We start from the raw sequence: 22,208 nt of genomic DNA on the forward strand, positions 1-22,208 counted from the left end.
CCACATAGATAAAAATCTGAAAATTTAATTTTCTCACGGTTCGATTTGAATTTGTAATTTGGTCCCGCGATAAATTTCTACAGCTGAACTGCGCACTCTCATTGTTAAGCAGTGCAGCTGCAAGTTCACCGCGAAACCGAATTAAAAGTTCGATCCAAATTCTGAAAGATGTGGTATGAAAGATAACCAAAATATTTTTGGGCCAATTTTAAGATTGGGAAAAGGAAGCTGGAAAAGGCTCCATGTATCCACCGATGAATCTTAAATTTTTCATTAAAAAGGTGGCAACGATGGCGTGGGTACTGTATTTGAAGTTTAAAGCAATTCCTTTTGCCGTTTAGCGCACTTCTGACCCTTAACTGTTGGTTAATACAAGTATTTTCCAGGACAAAGAGTTTTTTATATTCGTAATTTAATTAATTAAAAACTTTTTTTTATAAAATGTTAAAATCTGCCAAGAAACAAACAAAAAGGATGGGATTATTACCCCACCAATAAAAAGAACCATTTTGAAATAAATTGTGCCTACAGGTCTTTGATTATGTATTTAGCACGTCGATATAAATAGATCATTGCTTCGTTCGATAACAATTCTCGAAAAACACTTTGGAGATAGAATTTGTTCCGTTGACTGGGTAATTTGTGTAAATACTTTAACATTTAATTTAGTTGGGCTGAGGAGCCAACAATTTACGATAACATACGAAACGGTGTCCGCTAACAGGTCTGCAGACACTTGGGAACGGCTGCAATGTAGAATCAACTATTAACGTTATTCGGTATTCGAGACTCAGGATTCAAGAATCCGATATTTGGCGAAATCATAAGAAAATCGACTGGCGGGCAATATAAGTTAAATAAGTTATGTATTTGTGCGTGTTGTATGCGTCTGTAGATGATGAAATACTTTCGTATGTGCTGCTGTCATGGGCCTCCTCGTCTGGTCGTGGTCATGAAACCATAAAACGGATCGGATGCGGTGCCAAAACAACTCAAAAAGCGAACACAGAGACAGATTCGAGGGTGCGGATAGGAGTACAGAGATGCTTCGATGCAGCGATGGAGGCGGTAGGTAAGCGGAAGTGGGGAATCCCCGCTTAGGCGACGGCGTCGGTGGCGCACTCCTCCTCCACGGTGATGTACATACCCTCCTCCTCGTAGGCCGAATCGTGCTTGGCCAGGATCCGCAGCAGGGGACGCAGGCGCAGCCACCATTGCTTCTTCGGGATGCGTTGACTGGGAAAAGAGAAGAACATTTCAATTAGTTTGGGTTTTATTAGACGAAATATGCAAAATTAAATTAAAATTTAAAAGAAGATATACGTTTTAGAAAAAAAACATAAAGATCAAAACCAACGAAGCTCAAAAATCTAATATTTATACAATATGTATAAGCATTTTTCAGGCAAACTGTTGAAATGGCTTGATATTAAAGGTTAAAAAAAACATATCTAAGTTTTTAAAACTAATCCAAAAAAGGTAGTTAATGTTTAAAGTCATTGTTAAGCTGTCTTAATTAAACTCAAATTTCAAATCAAATTTGTACTTTTCCTTGTAAAGATAAACCCTTTTCTTTAACTTTCAGACTAGGAGTGAAGATTCCCAGCACAGTACTCACTCGAAGTTGGTCTCCGCAATGAGGTCGACCAGCGGCGAGAAGCGGTACTGCCGCGACACGATTCCCAGCAGCGTGGCGGTGTCCGGGGCCTTGCAGTTGACCACGCCGTTGGCGTCCACATTGGCCTTGATTTGGTTGGCCAGCCAGTCGACGCACTTGGCGGCCATCTTGGTGCCCATGTTGCGGTCGAAGGGTGTGGGCGAGCCGCCCTGCTGCATGTGGCCGAGGATGTTCATCCGGCAGGTGAACAGGCCCTTGCCCTCCTCCGAGTACAGGCGGTAAATGAAGTCCGTGCTGTAGTTCTCGCTGGCCCTCTCGTTGCGCAGGATCAGGCCGCGGGAGACGCCCTCGGCCATCTTGGAGGCCATGTGATAGACATCCTGCTGCAGATCCTTGATGGAGAACTTCTCCTCGTAGATGTAGGCGGCATCGGCGCCACCGGCCAGACCGGCCAGGGTGGCCAAATAGCCGCAGTAGCCACCCATCGTCTCGATGACGAACACACGGCGCTTGGTGCCCTGGGCCGACTGCCGGATACGGTCGCAAATCTCCGTGATCTCATTCAGGCCGGTATCGCAGCCCAGCGAGAACTCTGTGCCGGGCACATTGTTCGAGATCGTCGATGGGATGACCACGATCGGGATGCAGAACTGAGGGTAGTTGTCCCGCTGGTCGGCAATCTGCCCGGCGGCATGATAACTCTCAAAGCCACCGATGATCAGGAGACCCTGGATCTTGAACTCCTTGAGGCGAGCGGCGATCTCCTTGAACTTGCCCTCGGGCAAAGTGCGCTTGGTGCCCAAGTAGGCGCCACCCTGGCCAACCCATCCGGAGACATCGGACCTGGAAGTGGGTGAGAATTAGGCGGGCATTTGGAGGGCAAGAGACCACGATGGCTACAACATACCAGCCCAGCTCGCGGACATTTCCGGCAATGAGTCCCTCGACACCGTCGTTGATTCCATACACCACATCGCCCCGGTAGATGGCATTTCGCACAAAGCTGCGCACCGCGGCATTCATGCCGCAAGCTGGAGCTCCAATGTGCATCACAGCTAGACGGTAGCCCTCGATTCCCTTGCCATCTGCATCGAAGTTCTCCTTGGGGGGCTTCAAGCGCGTCAACATCTTGTAGGTCTCCAGATTCCGCTCGAAGGAGCGACCGCGCAGCTTGACGGCATCCGCCCAGCGCTTCTCCTTCATGGCCTTGGCCACCGCCTGGGTGCGCTCCACGCACTCCATCAGCGGCACACGAACGGCCTGATTGCCGTCCAGAGAGATGACCACTGGCACCGACTCCTTGGTGGCCTCCATCAGGGCCAAAGTGGCCTCAGCACCCATGCGACAGGCCTGAAAAGGAGTAATTAGTTTCAAATTAGTTTCAAATATATTTGTATAGATCTTACTTATAAAATTTTTGTATACAAATTATATTAAAGATAAACCCATTTACACAAATATTTAATCGGCAAGCTAAAAAAATGTGTAATCGTTGACCTTAAGAATTAACTATATAATCTGAAATTAGTATTTCTGCTGCTGCATCGTTTACAACCAGATTTTGGATTTTACAAAATAAGGATTTTCTTAAAAAGTATGCTACAAAATGTAAACTATCAAGGATAAGGAAGTCTAGCGTAAGATACTGATAACAATTGAATTTTGTAGGTACTACAGTAGCTAGCTTAATGTGATACAACAAAAATACTCACCAAAATACGATCGAAGGCGCTGGGATTGCCACCGCGCTGCACGTGACCCAAAACAGTGATGCGGGCATCGTGCTTCAAACGCTCGTCGATCACCTTCTTCACATCCTCGGCAGTGATGGGATGTCCTTCGCGATCCATGGCGCCCTCGGCCACGATCACGATGTTCAGGCGCTGGCCAGCAGAGCGCTCCTGTTAGTTAATAACGTAAAATATGTTTTAAAATATATTTACCAAATTATGTTAGTGGGTGACACAAAAACTACAACCGCACAAACAACTTATGAAGAAGCTTGATGAATGGACATCATCTTTTCTACGATGTGTATTTTACAAATGCTTTGCCGTTTGATATCTGAATAATGTGGAACAAAATGTGTGTCAGCGAGCTTATAAGTACAGTGCGTTTCAGAACGTTAAATTTGCAGGCTTAGCAAGAGTCTATTTGATTAAAAATAAATTTATTTTATTTTATTAACATTGATTTGATTGTACTCAAATAAAATTTGATGAAAATGCAATTTGAACAGTGAATAATGGTCGAATAAATAAAATAAACTAGCTAAATTTAATAAAATTATAAAAAAAAAAACAAGTTAAATTCGTCAGGATTCCTTATGTTTTGAAACGCATTGCAACTGAATAATATCTTGAAATGTGAAGAATAAACGCACAAGTCACAGTAAGTCAATATATATAATATTTATGAAGATATACAGATCGATTAGACGAGGATGAGGGTTAGTGGAGTTGGGAAAGTTAATAAAGGAACTCAGTGACATCATGAGGAGTACAAAAAACAGAGACCCAAATACCCAAACAAGTAAATCAAATAGATGTTAAAGCCGTTTATCGCCATTGAAATTTCGGCACACCAAAAAGGCCAAAACAACAAAGCAGTAGAAATTTGGAAAATTCAAACTTTGACAAAAGATATTAACTAGAAACTAATTGGATAGAGAAGGACACTTGGCCTGACCTGCAGGAGCTTGGCACAGATCTCGTCCTGCCAATCGACTGACACCGGCTCCTCGGGTATGAACATAAAATCAGCCTCTGTGGCTATGGCTGCCGATATGGCTAAGTAACTAAAAAAACAAAAGATTAAGTACAAAAATGAAATATGGTGCACAAATGCCGGGGAAGATCATTAGGGGATTGGGAGTACCTGGGGTAAACTTAAGATTAGTTACAATATGATTTTGGGTATGCTTGTACAGACAATAACTGTGCGTAATTCATTCCGTGTCTCTGTTTGTTTTTTATAGAGAAACATTCGTGTGCAGCAAGCGGAAAATAAGAAAAAGCTTTTGTGTGGCATTTGTCGCTCTCATTAAGTGTAACAAAAAAATAGTGTACTTAAAAGTACTTGTGTACTACATAGGCAATAATTTTGAAACTAAGCGACGACAGCTGCATTTAAGTTTAAAACTTTGTCTACAAACAGGAACCATATTCTCGATTAAAATTCATTTAAATTTGCAGGTTATCTCTTTAAACAGGATTTAACTTGCTCGATTGGATTATTCTTCGATTTTATGAAAAACTTTATTAACTAATTTTAAGTATATTTGAATAATATTTCTTAAATGAACCCTATTTATAAAGACTTTTGAAAATTTAATTAAAATGGTTAACCAATTATATTCGAAAAATTTGGTTTACACCAAGAACTGTTTTATAAAATGAGAAAACGAGAAAGTTGAATCCATATTTAAGGATAACCCAATGCAATTGACTATTGAATCCAGAACATTTTCCCTGATACTACAACGATTTTTCGCAGTGCAGATGGAATGGGAAATAGAGCTGCATCTTGCCTGGGCCAGCTGGGAGCAGAGCCTGTCTGGCCAATCGACCTTGGGCGGCATTTCGGGAATGAATATGAAATCCGCCTCGCACGCCAGTCCGCCCACAAGAGCTAAATAGCTGCAAAAATATATTACAAAATATTAGTCAAAAGGGTTGGGTGGGGAGTTTGCTGCGAGATGGGATATGGAATGTGGACACTAAGATCGATCGACAGGGTACTGGCATCGAAAAAATAAAACAGAAATGTGCGAAATGATCCGACATTCAACATATTTCCGTTTGGGCTTGCCTGTTCCAACTTGAGGACAAGTCGATCGGGCCAATCTTGTGGCGGCGGATACTCGGGCAGAAAGACGTAGTCTGCCTCGGAGATAATACCGGCTACCACCGGCAGATAGCTAGGGATAGTCGGTGCGGGCATTAGCTAAAATCCCAATTAATCACTGACACTTAGGCTAATTACAAAAGCCAACCCCCTCCCCCCACTTTGCTGGCACATTTCCTGGACATCCACTTACCCGCAATGACGACCCATGACCTCCATGATGAAGGTGCGCTGGTGAGAGTAGGCGGTACTGGAAATGGCATCGATGGCCTCGATGATGCGATGCAGGGCCGTATCCGTGCCGATGGTCATGTCCGTGCCACAGAAATCGTTGTCGATGGAGCCCACCTGTGAATAGTTGTAGCCATGAGTAATGTTTCTTAAGGAAAACGCCTAAATATCTTACCAATCCCACGATATGCAGCACATTGAACTTCTCCTGCTGCTCGGTGGTAATGGTTTTGTTCTTCACCAGCTCATCCAGGAGGCTGGACCACTCCTGACGGAACAAATTGGCACCGGTGAGGGAGCCATCGCCTCCGATCACCACCAGGTTGGTGATTCCACGCTGGATCAGGTTGTTGGCGGCCTTCAAGCGACCCTGACGCTCACGGAAGTCCTGGCAACGGGCGGAACCGATGATGGTGCCACCACGGTGGATGATGGAAGAGACCGAAGCCCAGTTGGCCTCCTGGATGCAGTCGCCGCCATCGACCATTCCCTGGTAGCCCTCGCGGATAAAGTAGACCTTGGCGGAGAAAGATATGAAATTTATGTAGAAATTGTGTAATCCAGAAAAGGGATTTCTTTATGGTGCATGACATCATAATTTAACATAAATCATAAAAATTCGAGAGAAAAACATTAACAGTAAATTTGATATTGCTTTTTAAATTGTATTGAAACATTAGAATGGTGAAAAATCAAAACTATTTAAATGACAAAATACAAAATATGACACTCCTTTAATGTTGCAAAATAATTTTTAATTTTTTAAATATATATAGATAATATAATATATGTATGATAAGTTAAGATACCTTTGGTTTAATTGATTTATTAATTGTTTTATTAAGTATATTTTAGTTTTGTAAAGCATTTCTACTAAAAAGTGAAAAAATAAAACAAACAATAATGATGCATAGACACATTAGATTATTTAGATAAGATTACTGATTATTAGTTGTCATTCCAAACAAAGCAGAATTTGGAACTCTCAAAACAAAAGCACGTTTTATGTATATAGGATATACATATGTAGCTAACAAATTGCTTTTCGACGCGTGTCATAAATTTCACTTTTTATGACCCCCAACAAATTGAATTCAAATAAATGGATTTTAATCAATTTCAATGAACCGCAATTGAGCAATTATTTGCATATTTAGATGGCAAAAACCACAAAAAAAAAAAAAACTTCCCTATAACATTAAAGAACTTATTTGAAAAGGAAGACAAGCCGAAAAGAAACCAAGAGCGACAACAAAAAACGAAACAAATTGGCCGAAATAAATCGCATGTGAGAGTGGCCCGAAATAAACCCAATGTCAATGTGCATATATACTTATATACTCTTGATTTGTCGCGCCGAAGAATTTCTTTTCGTACCGATTAGAGATTATCTAACTGGCTTAAAAAACTTTATCGCCATGGTTCAATGGCTGCTGCTGCTGGTGCTGATAAGCAAATTACCAGGTGTTTTACGTAAATTTCTGGGTTCATGTGGGGTTGTGGGGGGGGCGTGTAAAGTACTTGACAGAGGTCACCACTCACCTTGCAGCCCAAGTAGATGGCCATACGCACACAGGCCCGCACGGCGGCATTCATGCCCTGGGAATCCCCGCCGCTGGTGAAGACCGCCAGTCCTTTGTCCTTCTGCGAGCCGCGGGCCAGGAATCGTTGGTTAATTTCGGAGTTCATTTTTCTATTTTATTTTTGTTTGTTTTTTTTTCGGATATAATAAGGGATATATCTCACAAGCACACACTCTATAGGAAAAGGGACCTGTTAAGCACTATCTATCGGTAGATGGTACTTCCCGATTTTTAACTATATCCTAACCACGCAGCTGGAGCTGGGTTATTTTATCCAAAATGGGCTTTAAATACTACTACTGCTCCTTGCCGTGGCTTTTCACTGTCTAGCGATGTACATTCACAGGCGGTATTCACAAGTTTCGCTTTTGCTTTTGACGTTTCAAGGTGACCTTCAGGCCCAGACGCATACACAACACACACACGGACACACGCACACAGGCACACAGTCACGGGCTGGCTGTAAGTGCGTACTGATGCAATGCAAACTCTGGGTGGCTTAAATCCTCCCACGTTCTCGTCCCACCGCGATTTGTTAACTTTTTTTTTGGCTTTGTGTTAAAACTTGGATGGTATTATCTGTTATGCACGGACTTTTCGCGATTAGCAGCGGGCGGAAAATACCGTTTAAGCAATTTGTTTACCTTCAGGCCACAACTGTTCAGCTGTTGATCAGCTGATTGCGGTTGGGCGAGTAAAAGCTTTCGCGAGCTTTCACCGCTGGGTGTGGGGTCATTTTGGAGCTGTTATCGGTGGGTGTGAGCGATATATCGAATGGGGGCACTTTCAATTTTTACCGTTTCTTAGCGGGTTTTAAAAGGGAAGCGGCTTTTGTAACTGGTTTTGTATAAAAACCATTAAATAAATGCATTTTAACTAGATATGGAAAAAATATATGAAAAGGGAGTAAATCAGTCAAACTTTAACCGTAAATCCAAATTTGTATATTGCTTTGTAGTTTAAACAGCAAATATGAGTATTTTTCTCTCTTAGTGCATATTATATAGAAACTTTTATATTCGACCGAACTTTTGAACGTTAATCATCATAATTGAAGTAAAAAAACTAGATCTTTTTATATTCTATCTTAGAATATTGCAAATTTGTGATGGCTTTTTAAAAATGTGGTTTTGTTATCGTTAAAATAATAAAACTTACATAAGGCCTGACAGGGTGGACAAAATCAATAACGTCCTGCATAGTCCTCAAACACTTTCGTAGATCTTCAAGGGTTTTACCACATTTCCTTTTTGATTCAGCTTTCTTCTTCTTTCTAGCAATACTGTCAGTAAGTTTTTTAGAATTTATAAAGTCATTATAGTCTTTTGTCAGAAAATCCACTGGTCGGTGTCGTCCACATGGTTGCCTTGATGCGTAATCCTTTTTATTCTCTTTACCAGTGCTATTGTCCTTTTGATCACCAGAATCACTGGACTTTCTTAAATGCAGTTTCACAATTTGTTTGCATTTTAAAAAAATAATTTCTTTATAGCTGCGAAGGAATCGATTGAGGTTTATTTTTAAATAATTAAAGACTGTACACACAATTTAGAATTGCCTAAATTATCGACCAGATGACTTCGTGTACACTGGTGATTGTTTCCTGATAATGTGAGCTGATGGGGGAGAAATATTTTAATATGCTTCGATTGTTTCCTGTTCTTACCTTTCGGTTAAGAATGGGACCTTTGTTTGGGTTCCCTGGTAAAGAATTCTTTGGTTGGACTCCATGAAATGGGCGTCCTTCTGGTATCCCCCCATTAAATTCCAAAATACTTAAAAAACAATTAAAGGTTATAAATAAGTTATAAAACAGCTACTTACAAGGGCCTAAATTTAGTTAAAACTCGAAATTTGTTAGAATGCATGCCAAATTAAATTTTGCCTCCTAAATGTTGCACATTTTTATTTGTTTTTCAATTTTCTAAATTTTTCCTATAAATTTTTGTACGTTTGTGACATCTTTGCACAGGGAAACTTTAATCGAAAAAGAAAATTCGAGAAAAAACGCATTTTGTTGGTTTTTTTTGTATTATTTATTTAATTTTTTGGTTTTTTTGTTGGTAATTAAGAAACTGTAATTTCAATAAACTTAAATATTCCACTCATACATCAATCTTTGCCTCTGTTATATGCATACAATTTACGCCTACACCCGGTATTTTTAATCTGGTTGTCATTTACTCTGTTTCATGAATGTATTGCAGTTTCACAATATTATTATTTTATATGTTCTTGGGATTCGACTTATTAGCGTTGCGGCAAAAGTGTTTCTTTTATTTAAATATATATATTTTTGTTTTTTTTTTTTTATATTCCTCACATTCATAATATAGCGATAAATTCAATTGCGAAAATATACATTTACTTTTATCATACATACATATGTTCTGTATGTTACCGTTTTGTTGGACAATAATATATTTTCTTTCAATACACATGCAAAGTTTTTTTCGTATTTAAATTAAAAATTCGAATAGTTTTAGTTTGCAATATTTATGTATTTTGATTCGATCTTCATTTAAATTTTTGGTTTAATATTTCCATTGCTGATTCGCAGGCTGCAATTGTTTTAATTGAAAGAGTCGAAAACTTTTTGAATGATAAACTAAACTTTAAGAAACATTCGCCAGATTTTAGGAACAATTGATGGCTGTTTCTTTCATGGGGAAACGTTTTTCTGGGCTTACACACTTCAGAGAGGCGCTACCCAAATAACGAAATAAATTGGAAAGTTGTGCAGACATTGCGCACAATAAAACTCGTGCCTTCGCCATGTTGCACATTTAACAAAAATGACTTTACTTCCGTTTCCGGGTAATTAGACTTCGTTCGAAAATTCATTTGACAGATTGCTGGATATATGTATGTATTATATGAGTTATGCTTTTCACAATTGTTTATACCAAGAGAAAATAACAAAGAAATTGCAATTGTAGATTTAACCCTTTTGTTTTATGTAAGACATGTATAAAAAATAGCAATGAACAATTATATATTTTCTGTATTTTTCCGTTCTCTCCACGTTCCTTTAACAGATATGGTTCCTGATTCATGGGATTTGAACCGATTTCCGCACGTGCATTATAAATGCAGCCCTGTCTGTGTGTGTCTGTGTTTGCTTCTGTTTGTGTGTGTGGGGGGAAGGTTGAATAACGAAAATCAAACGAAATTCGAATTGAAATAAAACATAAAAAGGGAAACTAGGTTTTTTTTTGGTTTTATTTGTTTAGAAAAAGAATTACAAATAATACATAAGTTTTTGTTTTTATTTTTGTTTTTCTCATTTGGTTCGCTTGGTTGTTGTTGCTGTTTCTGTTTCTGTATTTTTTTTTGCAGTTGTTTCTGTTGCCATACGAAAATTAAATAATTAATTTAGACTCTTGCAAAAAACGTATAATAACCGATTATCTCATTTCATTTCTTGTGTATACAGTTAGGAATATTATTTATTTGTTTGTTTTGTAAGGAGGAAATCCACACGAGACATCGCTAGGGCGAACAAAGTCGAAGCACCCAGAGTATGGCCGTTACGATTCGATCGGAGGAAAAAAGACACACATTTATGAATTATCTGCTAGATTAATTTGATTCAAAAACCGGAAAAATCTTACCAAACTCCGAAATACTCCGCATTTGCTCGACCCATAACGCGATGCTGTATTTTTCTGTATTTCTTAAGCAGTTTCAGTGGCTACATTTGAGACTGATCGGCCGGCAGCGTTCATACATTTAACTAATGTATATGGGGGATCTGCTGCATTCAGAGCCTGGCTAAAAACTAACCAAGACAATTGAACGGCCAATCGGTCCCAAATGAACTGAAGCATTCTGCCCTCAATTCGTATGTAAATGTCTCAAATGTTCGCTCCTCCTGCCTGCCTACCTTCTCCTCTCGCCTGGATTATCGTTTCATTTCAAATTGTTTTGCTTTGCTGGTTTTGCGTTTTATAATATTTGTTTCTCTTTGTTGTTTCTGTTTTTTGTTTGTTTGTATTACTGAATAATATTTGCATAGTCAAAAAGGAAACATTTGCTTAGTTGTTTGGTTAGTTGTCGCCGCCCTCCTGTGGCTCATCGCCGTCGCCTTGGGTGTCGGACGTCCAGAGGGTCAGGTTGTCCCTCAACAGCTGCATGATGAGTGTCGAGTCCTTGTAGGAGTCCTCGTTGAGTGTGTCCAGCTCGGCTATCGCATCATCGAACGCCTAAGCAGCCAATTAAAAATGTATTTTGTTAGTGCTTATTCTCCAAGGTTTCAAATCAAAGGAAATGTTTGGCAAGGCGAATGCAAGTTGGTAGAACAAAAGCATTTTCAAAGTGGCGTTAGGTTCGTCATACATTCATAATTGGCTTCACTAAAAAACTTCATCGAACTGAACTCGAAAGCAAAGTGTTTAAATCATAAAAAAAACAACAAAAGAGTGTGTTTGTCCTTAACTAAATAAAAAAAGGAAAAGTGTTCACCAGCAAAGGGCGCAAGTAAGTTATTTCACAGGCAAAGTTTTTGGCATTTCTCATGCAGTTTGAGGGGAAAAGGGGAGAATTGATATACAAGGCGTTTCGAAAAGTTTGAAATTTCAGTAGAGTTTAAAAAGGCTCTCCATGAAAAAATAGTTGCTTAAGTTAGTTTATTACTTGTTACTAAGGAGAAAAGTTGAACATTTTAAGACATAAGTAAGGAGAAATATGAAATAACATGAAAAAAATTATACTTATAATCTGTTTAGGTCTTTGATTTCTTTAGACAGCTTTTGAAACGCCCTGGTTTTCAAGTGTATATCCTTAGAAGTGTTAAAGTTCATTAAGTTGGTTTATTAGTTTCTAGGTATCTTACTCAGTTTAGTCACAAAACAACAATAATTTGTATCTTTTCATTGGGTGATTAGTATTCGTAAGCGAGTTATTAAGTATACATAGAAGAGACATGTATAAGTTGAACTGAACCTGTTTAGCTAAGTGACAAGCCCTCGCTGGTGAATTGATAATTTCGTAATAGAAGACGGAAAAGTTGAGTGCAAGACCTAATCTGATTGGATGTGTGGGCTGCATTTTGGTTTTTGCAATATCGAACGCCTCCTGATAGGCTTTTTTCGAGTCCTCAACGACGGCTTAACGATTTACACATGATTCAGTTATGTAAAAAAGTAAGAAACAAATACAAGGTGTTAAAAAAAAGTTGTAAGAAACCGAAAAAATTCTTAAATATCGTTGGAGAGTGATTTTTGTGTGCCTTGCTCGCGTGCCATACATTTCAATTAATCGAGCCAAGTCTCAGAGTGTTATTAACCTGTTTAGCCAATTGGCAAGCTTTGTCTGGAGAGTTCAAAATCTCATAGTAGAAGACTGAGAAATTAAGGGCCAGACCCAAACGGATGGGATGTGTTGGCTGCATTTTACCCTTGCTAATGTCAAATGCATCCTGGTAAGCGGTTTGCGAGTCATCGACAACGGCTGTGTTTGCAAGAATATTTTTGTTTGGTTTATAAAGAGTTTGTTATTTCATTTTATACGGGTGTGTATCAATGGGTTTTCGGTGTTTGTGATTGAGTGCTTTCCAAGATACTTACTGTTGCGTGCATCTCCTGTGGCAACCTCGGCTAAATACCTGTAATAATCACCCTTCATCTTCAGGTAAAACACCTTGCTCTCGGGATTGCTGGCTTTTGGAATAAGGTATTTGTCTAGAAGTCCCTGCAAGCAAAGAAAACAATAACTTCAATTACTTTCAAATCAATTACGAGCTTCAACCGCAACAATTAAGCAAATAAGCCGCATGGCTTATTATAAACCCCGTTCCATTTAAAAATCCATCAAGCACGCGTTAAGTTTAATCCAATATAAGAACACCAATCAAAGGAAAGCAAAAGGGGGCAAATCCCCAAGTTCAACCCTGGCCATGGTCTATTTTCTAATCCGTGTATGGCAATATAAATTTCATATACACACAAGCCAAAACCTCTGTGTGTGGGGAAAATGGAAAAATGTTCAATTTAAAAATAGATTTATTGATTGTAACAAATTTTATATTTCACTAGAGCAAGAAAGAAGAGCGCAAAACGGGGCCCACCCTCTGGACAAAACCTTCCAAGCAACACCCCCGACAGCTGAGCTTGTCAAGGGCGGGGGTCTTTACATTTATATATGTATATATATATATATATTTAGGCGGTCGACTGGGCGGCCAGCCTCATCGCCGTTGATATAGATGAACACCAAAGTGAGTTGTGGGTATAAAAATAATTAGATGGACCAATTACAACCCCATAAATCCGTCAAAAAGAGACTTGCGCAGAATTACGGACCAACACTTACCAAAACTTCATAGCAGATTTCCCTCAGCTCCTTCTCCACACGCTCTCTGTACTCACGGGCGAGCTGCTGTTTTCTAGCGGATGCTTCGGTTTTCTGCTCAATGGAGGAGATGACACGCCACGATGACCTGGTTTGGGCGTGTTAAAACGACCCGCCGAAAGGGGAGAAACATACAGTTTAGCACTTGAACTCCAATCTATGGGGCGACATTAATCAAGCGGCGATTGATTTACTCACCTGCGGGCACCGACCACATTTTTGTAGGCAACGGAGAGCAGATTTCTTTCCTCATTTGAGAGCTCAACGCCAGTCTCTGTGACGGATTTCATGGCCTGGGCCATGTCATCGTAGCTGTATAGAGAACAATCAATTAGTAATTAAAAATACATATAATCTGGGCTTTCAAAAAAAGCTTGTAAGCTTTCAATTTCAATAGCACAGAAAATTGTTTTCTAAACTGATATTAATCTGTTAAGCCTTAATCAAGCCAAAAACCTTTAACATTGTTTATAAATTCGATCCTACAATAAAACATCGAATTTTTTTATTGTCTTAAATATTTAAATATTGGATGTTAAAGAATTTAGAATTTGTATATTCGGAAATATTTACACTTAAGCTTAAAGAACTTTTCATTTTGGACTTACTAGTCCTTTAATGCCGTGGAATACACTTACCGTTCTGACTGCTCGGCCAGTTTAGCCTTCTGGACCAGCTCTTCCTTATCGACTGTCGACATTTTGTTGTTTGTTGTTTTTTTTTTCGGTTACTTCACAAAACTAATAAAATACGCCACACAGTTCGATATGCCGCTCAAAAGTTGCTTACAATGGCTTTCTGCAATAAATTAGAACGCAAGCAAGAGCATTAGTGTGTTTTTTAGTGGAGGAGAAATGTAGGTGAGGCCACATTAAACCGTTATCTCGGCTAACGTTTCTTGGCAGTTTGCCTTTTACAAACACCTGACTGACTAACAGACTTCTGTTGCGGATTACCTGGCTGTTATTTAGACTGAAATTCCACTGTCAGCAGTGGTTGCACAACATTTGGAGGTAATGTTAACTCTGCGAACTTTTGTAAGTCGATTTTTATGGAGTGAGTTGCCGTGCAAAGGTTACATCAGGCCTTTTCAATTTATGCTTATTAAAGTAATATTCTATTATATGTTAGTAGCGTCGTTATAATTTACATAATTTAAATTTGAAAAGAAACCGTACTACATACACTATTAAAATCATTTAGCTTTTACACATTAATCGTATAACCCATAATAATAATCTTGAAAAAACTATATTTAAAAAAGAAAATGGATTGATATTTACTAAACAAAGCAAGTTCCAGACATGTCCAATATACCCTCAATGCACTTGCTGCAAGTATTCCTGGGTATATCGTACGAATTTAGTTTGTTGTCATGCTTCCGCTTGACGAAAGTGTTGAATTTAAAACTGCGATGACTCATGGACTCGCAGCAGGTCTTTATTGACTAATCGCTGACGGAATGGCTAATTTAAAAAAGGAAAAAACCTGCACTGGAATTGGCCGCACGTGTGACAACGATGCAACCATTTAAAGCTTAGTTTGTGGGTTATAGAAGGTCGGAGATGGACAGAGAATCTGGCAGAGAGATGTGAGAAAATCAACTTCGGCAACAGTGATAAAAATAAACTATGAATAAAAAGAGACGGAGAAATGGAGCAAAAGTCGGCTCGCCTTAATGCGTTTATATGTTTTTCTGTGTGAGTGCCAAAGATAGATATTTATGTACGTGCTAAAGACAGTCTGTTTGTATTTTCCGTACAGTGACGCACTCAATTATTTGCCCACTCAGTGAACTTCTATCGATTAAACGTGCAGTAATTATAAGACAAAAAAACAAAAACACAAAAACGACAGGAAAATATGCGACAGTCATTAATTCGCTCACACGTAATCCAATTAGAATTTTGCGATAGGATCTATCCAAACTTTTAACGTAGGATCAATTTCCTGCTTGGCTTTTGGAAAGGGACGTGAGCGAAAATCGATTAATTTCCGCCCGACCTGGAGAAAGCTTGAAAGCAAAAGCAGTATGGAAGGGGGCGGGGGGCTGAAAATCGGCGCGTGGAAATGCATATGGGCGTTGCTGGTATTTTTAGACAACTTACGCTCTGGACAAAAAACATTTTGTTTGCCCGCCCGGCGGAAACCTCAAAAACCAATCACAAGAATGCCAGCTAATGCAGCCAGCCAGCCAGCCAGCCAACTGATGATTGAAATGGAAAATCTCTGGTCGGCACACATTGGCGTCATAAAAGCACCACAAATACCGCGTTCAATTGGATTTACAGTCCAGCTTGGCTAACTGGGACCTCAACATGTGTCAAATATAAAAGTAGTAAGCTAAAAATTATTTTCTAAAATAGTTAAAATGAAAGTAAGATATTTCTGAACCTTTTCAATATAGCGACCAATATAAAATTAAGTTTATCAAACATAACTATCGAATTTTGAAATACATTTATGTAAATAGTAATTACTAATTTGTTATAAAATATTTAGAAAATAGAGGTAATGATGTGAATTACAAATTAAGGTAAAATGGAGTTTTTGGTACTTTCAAGAATTAAAATCAAAGGAATACATAATACAGTTTAAGCTTGGATTGATAAAGCCATTCTTAAAACATTCTTCGATCAAATATAGATATAGAAAAGGTATAAGTTTTGTGAATTCAAGAAGTAGGTTACTTAGAGGCAAAGTGCGACGCATTTTAAATCAACTAATGGAATATTGGGCTATATGAATGGCCGCCTCTATTTGTATACCGATCGACCGCCAAATTGAAAAAGCATTGACCCTTTGTCAAAACAAAAGGCTGTGGAAAGGGGCGTGGCGAGGGAGGGGTGGGTGCGGCCAAACAACGCATTATTAGGTCAATTGACATGTTTTTCTGGCTGTTCGGCAAATGCAAAAACATTAAGCCAGGCGTAACGTAAATTAACGTAACACTCCCCTAAAATGGGCACAAATCTGTTTCTAGTTTTTTATCGGATGAAAGAAAAAACTTGTTTTAACCACGCAGATTGCTCATCTGCTTGAATGAATAAATTAATAAAAGGCAAAAAATACAGGTGGGAGAGTTTTAGTTTTAGATACACTTTAGCGGGGGGGGGGAATCAAACCCATATGGTCCCGGCTAATTCCTGGGCTAGAAAACTCTGCAAATCTATGGGTACATTAAACTTTATCTGCGCCGGCCGACAGCATGCGCAGAAGCTCAAGAACCCCACAAACCCCGAAACCCAGACGGCGTTGATGTAGAAATTCCTCTACACTGTGGGTACTCTACATGGGGCGAAAAAGTTACTAACTTTTGTGGGGGCTCTGTGCGTGTGCGTGTGCTTGTGCTGGTGCTGATGCGTTCTGGGTGGTGGTGAGGTGATGGGTTTGAGATGGTATTGGTGGGGCCGCCAATCGTGTTTCCAAGTGCGGCGCTACAGAATTATAAAAATAATCGGGAGGGAAGAAAGGGGGAGCCGAGAGAGAGGAGGAGTGCGGAGAACGTAGCGCTCAGAGAGAGGCCGAAATGTATCTACCACAGGCGGCCGCCAACTGTGTTGAGTTTGGCGAGAAAACCCACCTAACCGCGTGTCCCCATCCAAGTTGATATATATATATAATATCTTGGTGTACTGTGTACATATAGCTGACTATATATGCGTATATATAGAAGACGGCTATGTCCGCCGCCTACAACTTAACCGATGAACTGCTGATGATGATGATGAGAAATACGAAGCTACAAGCGAATCTCACCGCATCACATACATGCACCAATACTCGGGCAAATCGGGAATGTTCTTTTCTTTCTTTCTTTTTTTTCTTTTTTTTTTTTTTTTGCACAAATTCACACTTTCGACTTTTTGCGTAGAACTTTTTTTCGGCTTTGGATCGATGCCTAATGGAGATACTTCGATTTTGCTGCGGTCCGAGTATAGATGCATGCAAGTGATTACTCATAGGCGGTTTTACACGTGTTTTTTCCCCCGATATTTTAGCAATTTTTCGTTTTATAATTTCATACACACACTGGCAGGCGCACACTCATAGATACAACACTCTGGGCCAGCAAAATTGTTACTTACATTCTCGATTAACTGAAACTGAAACGACAACGAACACTACCAACGAACGAATGAGAATGACGGACGGCAAAGGTTGCACACATTCGCCGCTGCCGCCGTATCTGTATCTGTGTTTCGCCTCTGCTCTCTCCGCACACATACATTGGCACATGCGCCGCCGCAAAAGAGAGGCAGCATATGGGAAAGGCGCAGGCGAGAGCGAGAGAGAGCTGCTCAGGGTTGCCAACCTGCCGTTGCAGTAATGTTGCCAGGTGCGCAGGTAAAACCTAAAAATCAAACTTGCAGATACAATATACTATTTACAGCGTTCTAAGAACTTGTATATCAAAAGCTCCAACAAGAGCTAGCTTTAATTGTCAACTCTCCGGATTTATCAGTTTATGAAGTAATAGTTTGTAGTTCGTTTCCAACCTGTTGAAACTTTCGAGCGCTTATCTGGTACCCAGATTACGCTTTTATCTTGACTTTATGGCCTCCGCAAGGAGGAACCTAATCGGGAGATGTATGCCACTGATAAGGGGGTGGCGGTAAATTGCCTTAATTCTAATTTGGATTTCATTGAATTCGTGCACTCACACATAAAAACGAGATATCAGCCCAACTTATGTTTTACTAGCGGTGAGCAAGGAACGTAAGCCTTGGACATAAAGTTGAAAGATGCATTTTCAATTGAAGTCATAAAAATTACAAAAATTAAAGTTAATTTATGGAATTTGTTTTTCTCTGAGTTTTGTCTAAAACCTGTAAGTTCTATATTTTTAGCATTACAAGAAAGCTTGAAATTAAAACTATGAAGCAACTAACAATGGCTTGCATTTGTGCAGACTTTTGTTTAACATTATGTTTGCGATACAAATTGATAAAACTTCTTAACATTATTGGAGAATTTAAGTTATTACTTAAAAAAAAATTACAGCTTAAATCTTACAAATTTTTTCTTTTAGTACTGTATACAGTTTACCGTGCGTGACGCGACAGAAACTTCGCTCACGCGCCCATCTCTACTTTTTACTACAGCTCATAAAGAACAAGACGGAGAAAATTACGTCATCGGCGTCCTATTTGCTTGCGGTAATGAAAAATTGCTACATCCATTTCCATTTGCAATGTGTTTTTCGCAATGCGAATAGCGCACGCAACGCAATATTGAACGCCCTTAGGGCACCTGCCATCCAATTAGAGGCCATCGAATCGATAAAGTGCGTGGGCGCAGTTATTCGGGAAAAATTTTATCCGCCGACAATATGGCGGTCGCAAGCCGACACACGACGCACTAGATGAAACTACTCACTGCGCCTGGATTTTCAAGCGAATTACGAAGACGGGGCTATTCCTAGGGCTCACAACACTCGAATTTTGACTTAATTTTAATCCAGCGACCACTTATTAATAAGTTAATTCACCTCGTACGGGTCGGACCTGAAGGTTCTTCTTCTTCTTAACGCGCAGCTGTGTTGGAAAACGTCGGAATTCGGTTAGGGATGGGCCCACAGGAATTTTCCCACACCCGCAGTGAAGAATTCCGATACTCAAGGGCTGTATCGATAGTTGACTTGATGTATTTACCACCTCTAACAGCCCGCACGTGTTGACTTGTTGTGTGGTTTTTTCTTCAAAAAAACTTGATTTTTAACAGATTCAGACATGCCGCGCTCTAAACGTGATAAGAAAGGTGAGAGTTTGGATATTAGATAACCTGGTTACCTCTAGTAATACGTTCTAATTACCTTACTTTAGTTTCCTTGACCAAAACCGACCGCAAGGGTCTGGCTTGGAAACAGCGAATCGTGGACGACATTCGCTTTTGTGTGGGCAAATACCCCAACATATTCGTTTTCCAAGTTCAGAATATGAGGAATAGCTTGCTTAAGGATCTGCGGCAGGAGTGGAAAAAGAACTCCCGGTTCATTTTCGGAAAGAACCGCGTGATGCAGATCGGTTTGGGTCGCACCAAAAGCGAGGAAGTGGAGTCGGATTTGCACAAGGTAAATTATGCTTAATATATAAATATTATATCCATAACTAATCACTTTTCTAATAGCTATCCAAGCGTTTAACTGGCCAAGTGGGTCTGCTCTTCACGGACAAATCCAAGAAGGAAGTTCTGGAGTGGGCCGAAAACTACTGGGCCGTAGAGTACGCACGCAGTGGCTTTGTGGCTACGGAAACGGTTACCCTGCCAGCTGGTCCCTTGGAGGACTTTGCCCACTCCATGGAGCCGCATCTGCGATCCTTGGGCCTGCCCACCAAGCTGGAAAAGGGTATCGTAACCCTGTACGGTGACTACACCGTCTGCGAGGAAGGCAAAGTACTGACGCCCGAGCAGGCGAGAATTCTCAAGCTGGTGGGCAAACCCATGGCCAAGTTCCGGCTGACCATGAAGTGCTCATGGACCAAAAGCGAGGGTTTCCAGCTGCACGTCGAGGATGATGTGAACGACGAGGAACAGGCCGATAGCGCCATGGAAGAGGACGCTGAGGCAATGGATGACAAAGACGACGATGATGATGATGACGAGGAGGAGGACGATGAGTAAATTAGTTTTAGGCGTAGAATTAATTTTTATGTATATATCAAGTACAGAAAATATATATACTTGTATTTTTACATTACTTTTATATTATCTTACGTTCAACACAGATAATACTTGATTAATTATAGCTTAGACTAAAAACTAAGTAAACAAAACACTTAAAAAGCATTCCAGATATTGCAGCTAGTGACCAAAAGCCGTTGTACGAAGTCAAGAAAGGCACCAAATTCTCAGTTTGCGTCGTCCGAGAGGATGTAAAGTACTAGTGGCCGTTCGTTTTCGCTATCCTCCTCCAGAAGATCGCTGCCATTCATGGAGATATCCTGCGAGGCAGAGGCCTCCAACACCAAGGCACTCGTGGTGGCACTTAGAAAGAGTTCCAAGGGAATGGGTTGCCCTGAAACTTCTCGATTCGATGGAGTTACAGTCTCCAGTGCCACATCTTCTTCTTCCTCGTCCTCTCCGGCTGACATCTGCATCGGCTCCTCGGCTATATCCAAATGTTATTGATCCGCGTGGAGGGCCGCCGTCGAATTTGGCGGAACTGTGCAGCCCGCAGCAATGTGCTCCATCACCTGCTGCTTCAGCTGCGCCACATGGTCCTTGAGGTTCTTCACAATGCTCGCCAGGTCGACGTTCTCGCCCTTGAGGATCTTCACGCGATCCTCAAGCTTCGATATGCGCTCCAGCTTGCGTTTGCGGCACTTGGAGGCGGCCACGCGGTTGCGCTGCCTCTTGCGCTCTAGCTTGATCTTCTCCTGCGTTTCCATGTCGATAGGGCTGACGGTGGGCGAACCGGCTGGGTTGCCGGGTTCGTCCTTGATCACCGAGAAGCCATCGGCCAAGTTGGCGTAGGTGAAGGTTCCGCCGCTGATGCCATTGTTCACCGCCGTCATGGCGGAAGCGGCGGCCGTATTGCTGTTGGGAGCTGGATTGACGGCCGGAAAAGCCTGCGAGTTGGTGTGCAGATTCTGAAGAGCCTCCTCGAATCCCTTGCCAAAGGCCTCCTGTTCCACGGTGACGGGTCCCGCCTTGGTGGGGAAAACCTTGCCGGGCTGTGGAGTCTGGATGAGGTTGTTGGACATGAGGATCTTCTCGAGATCGGGTGTATTCAGGGTCTTGGCCTGCAGATCCGGTGAGTTAATGACCAACGGAGCGAAGATCCGCTTATTCTTGGCACCCTTGCTGTTCAGATCCAAGGAACCGGGACGCTTGTTGGGATTGGGGGTGGATGTGAGGCCTGGTGCTTGAAAGTCCAACGACATGGGGCCACCTTCTTCTCCAATGGGCTCTGTTTTCGGTACGATCTGCACGGCAGTTGCTCCGGAACTGCCAGCATTCAGGCTACTTAAATTCGCAGCAGCGGAAACGGGGGTTTTCATGTTTGCCCAAGCGATGACGTCAAACTCTTTCTAGCTAATGTAAGAGAGGAAACCAAAAAACAACCTGATAAAAACTTGTTTCGCGATGGATGAGTCATGCAAATAACTCGCTTCTTCTTACTCACCAGAGGGTGGGAACTTTGGGTCGCAGAAAGTGTGATTAAAGTAAACTGTACTTTTTTGTTTGCTGGTTTGTGTTTCACCACTTTTTAATCTCTTGTTTAATCTGTCACGACTGGAATTTTGCGTAATTTATTTGGTTTATTTATAAAAATATTTATAACGCGCAGTTGTTTTTTTTAGAGTGGCTATTATTCGTTAGAGCTGGACAAAAATCGATACTTCTGCGTGATTTTTATTTATGTGAATGGCATCAGGTGGCAATCACCGCGCCAAACTTTTAAAAATAATTTTTAATTTGAAAAATCATATTTGATTATTAAAATTAATTTAATTGATAAAAAAAAAAAACAATTATAAATTTCAATTTTTATACAAAAATGTTACTATAACTTAAAAAATAAAAGTAATAATTACTTTTCAATGTTTTGATAAAAATTGGAAACAAGAACTAAA

The 22,208-nt window shown here is 40.4% G+C and overlaps 4 protein-coding genes across 11 annotated transcripts; 1 reads left to right on the plus strand and 3 right to left on the minus strand.

Annotated features, from left to right (window-relative positions):
• Nucleotides 1-515: 515 nt before the first annotated feature.
• Nucleotides 516-9,251, minus strand: LOC128253723 (ATP-dependent 6-phosphofructokinase). Of its 5 annotated transcripts, none has more exons than XM_052982345.1 (12): nucleotides 9,103-9,251; nucleotides 8,945-9,053; nucleotides 8,824-8,894; nucleotides 8,437-8,770; nucleotides 7,238-7,339; nucleotides 5,871-6,212; nucleotides 5,658-5,812; nucleotides 4,307-4,415; nucleotides 3,331-3,519; nucleotides 2,526-2,968; nucleotides 1,619-2,461; nucleotides 516-1,236 (listed from the first exon to the last, which is right to left on the minus strand). In XM_052982345.1, the coding sequence occupies exons 1-12, from the start codon at nucleotides 9,144-9,146 to the stop codon at nucleotides 1,098-1,100; spliced, it is 2,880 nt and encodes a 959-aa protein (XP_052838305.1). In that variant the 5' UTR covers nucleotides 9,147-9,251; the 3' UTR covers nucleotides 516-1,097. The 5 variants fall into 5 exon arrangements, with proteins under 5 accessions (XP_052838305.1, XP_052838304.1, XP_052838303.1 ...); XM_052982344.1 differs by lacking the exon at nucleotides 4,307-4,415 and adding an exon at nucleotides 5,148-5,256; XM_052982343.1 differs by lacking the exon at nucleotides 4,307-4,415 and adding an exon at nucleotides 5,429-5,537.
• Nucleotides 9,252-10,482: 1,231 nt separating this feature from the next.
• LOC128253732 (14-3-3 protein zeta) lies at nucleotides 10,483-19,260 on the minus strand. 4 transcript variants are annotated; one of them, XM_052982377.1, is made up of 7 exons: nucleotides 19,121-19,260; nucleotides 14,268-14,427; nucleotides 13,828-13,941; nucleotides 13,591-13,717; nucleotides 12,846-12,969; nucleotides 12,566-12,729; nucleotides 10,483-11,483 (listed from the first exon to the last, which is right to left on the minus strand). In XM_052982377.1, exons 2-7 carry the CDS (start codon nucleotides 14,327-14,329, stop codon nucleotides 11,328-11,330), a joined length of 747 nt encoding a protein of 248 aa, XP_052838337.1. In that variant the 5' UTR covers nucleotides 14,330-14,427; nucleotides 19,121-19,260; the 3' UTR covers nucleotides 10,483-11,327. The 4 variants fall into 4 exon arrangements, with proteins under 4 accessions (XP_052838337.1, XP_052838338.1, XP_052838336.1 ...); XM_052982378.1 differs by having other exon boundaries at nucleotides 19,009-19,149; XM_052982376.1 differs by lacking the exons at nucleotides 12,566-12,729; nucleotides 19,121-19,260 and adding exons at nucleotides 12,223-12,386; nucleotides 17,718-17,869.
• On the plus strand, nucleotides 19,241-20,324 carry LOC128253731 (mRNA turnover protein 4 homolog). The gene is made up of 3 exons (XM_052982374.1): nucleotides 19,241-19,389; nucleotides 19,455-19,702; nucleotides 19,759-20,324. Exons 1-3 carry the CDS (start codon nucleotides 19,362-19,364, stop codon nucleotides 20,251-20,253), a joined length of 771 nt encoding a protein of 256 aa, XP_052838334.1. The 5' UTR covers nucleotides 19,241-19,361; the 3' UTR covers nucleotides 20,254-20,324.
• LOC128253728 (transcription factor Jra) lies at nucleotides 20,273-21,968 on the minus strand. The gene is given in 2 exon segments (XM_052982363.1): nucleotides 20,273-21,666; nucleotides 21,758-21,968. A coding segment is annotated over 1 exon segment (1,152 nt). The 5' UTR covers nucleotides 21,633-21,666; nucleotides 21,758-21,968; the 3' UTR covers nucleotides 20,273-20,480.
• Between the last annotated feature and the right edge of the window lie 240 nt (nucleotides 21,969-22,208).

The sequence above is a fragment of the Drosophila gunungcola genome (assembly GCF_025200985.1).
Source record: "Drosophila gunungcola strain Sukarami chromosome 2R unlocalized genomic scaffold, Dgunungcola_SK_2 000004F, whole genome shotgun sequence".
In the NCBI taxonomy this organism is placed as follows: Eukaryota; Metazoa; Arthropoda; class Insecta; order Diptera; family Drosophilidae; genus Drosophila; species Drosophila gunungcola.

Coding starts and splice junctions, on each gene's coding strand:
- LOC128253732 (XM_052982377.1), bottom strand. CDS start 14,329: ATGTCGACAGTCGATAAGGAAGAGCTGGTCCAGAAGGCTAAACTGGCC. Junction 12,970..13,590: donor AAATCTGCTATGAAGTTTTG/GTAAGTGTTGGT, acceptor CTTTGCTTGCAG/GGACTTCTAGACAAATACCT. Junction 12,730..12,845: donor CACAGGAGATGCACGCAACA/GTAAGTATCTTG, acceptor TTGCAAACACAG/CCGTTGTCGATGACTCGCAA.
- LOC128253723 (XM_052982345.1), bottom strand. CDS start 9,146: ATGCATTCTAACAAATTTCGAGTTTTAACTAAATTTAGGCCCTT. Junction 7,340..8,436: donor TCCACCCTGTCAGGCCTTAT/GTAAGTTTTATT, acceptor CGCGGCTCGCAG/AAGGACAAAGGACTGGCGGT. Junction 1,237..1,618: donor ATTGCGGAGACCAACTTCGA/GTGAGTACTGTG, acceptor CTCTTTTCCCAG/TCAACGCATCCCGAAGAAGC.
- LOC128253731 (XM_052982374.1), top strand. CDS start 19,362: ATGCCGCGCTCTAAACGTGATAAGAAAG. Junction 19,390..19,454: donor CTCTAAACGTGATAAGAAAG/GTGAGAGTTTGG, acceptor ACCTTACTTTAG/TTTCCTTGACCAAAACCGAC. Junction 19,703..19,758: donor TGGAGTCGGATTTGCACAAG/GTAAATTATGCT, acceptor CTTTTCTAATAG/CTATCCAAGCGTTTAACTGG.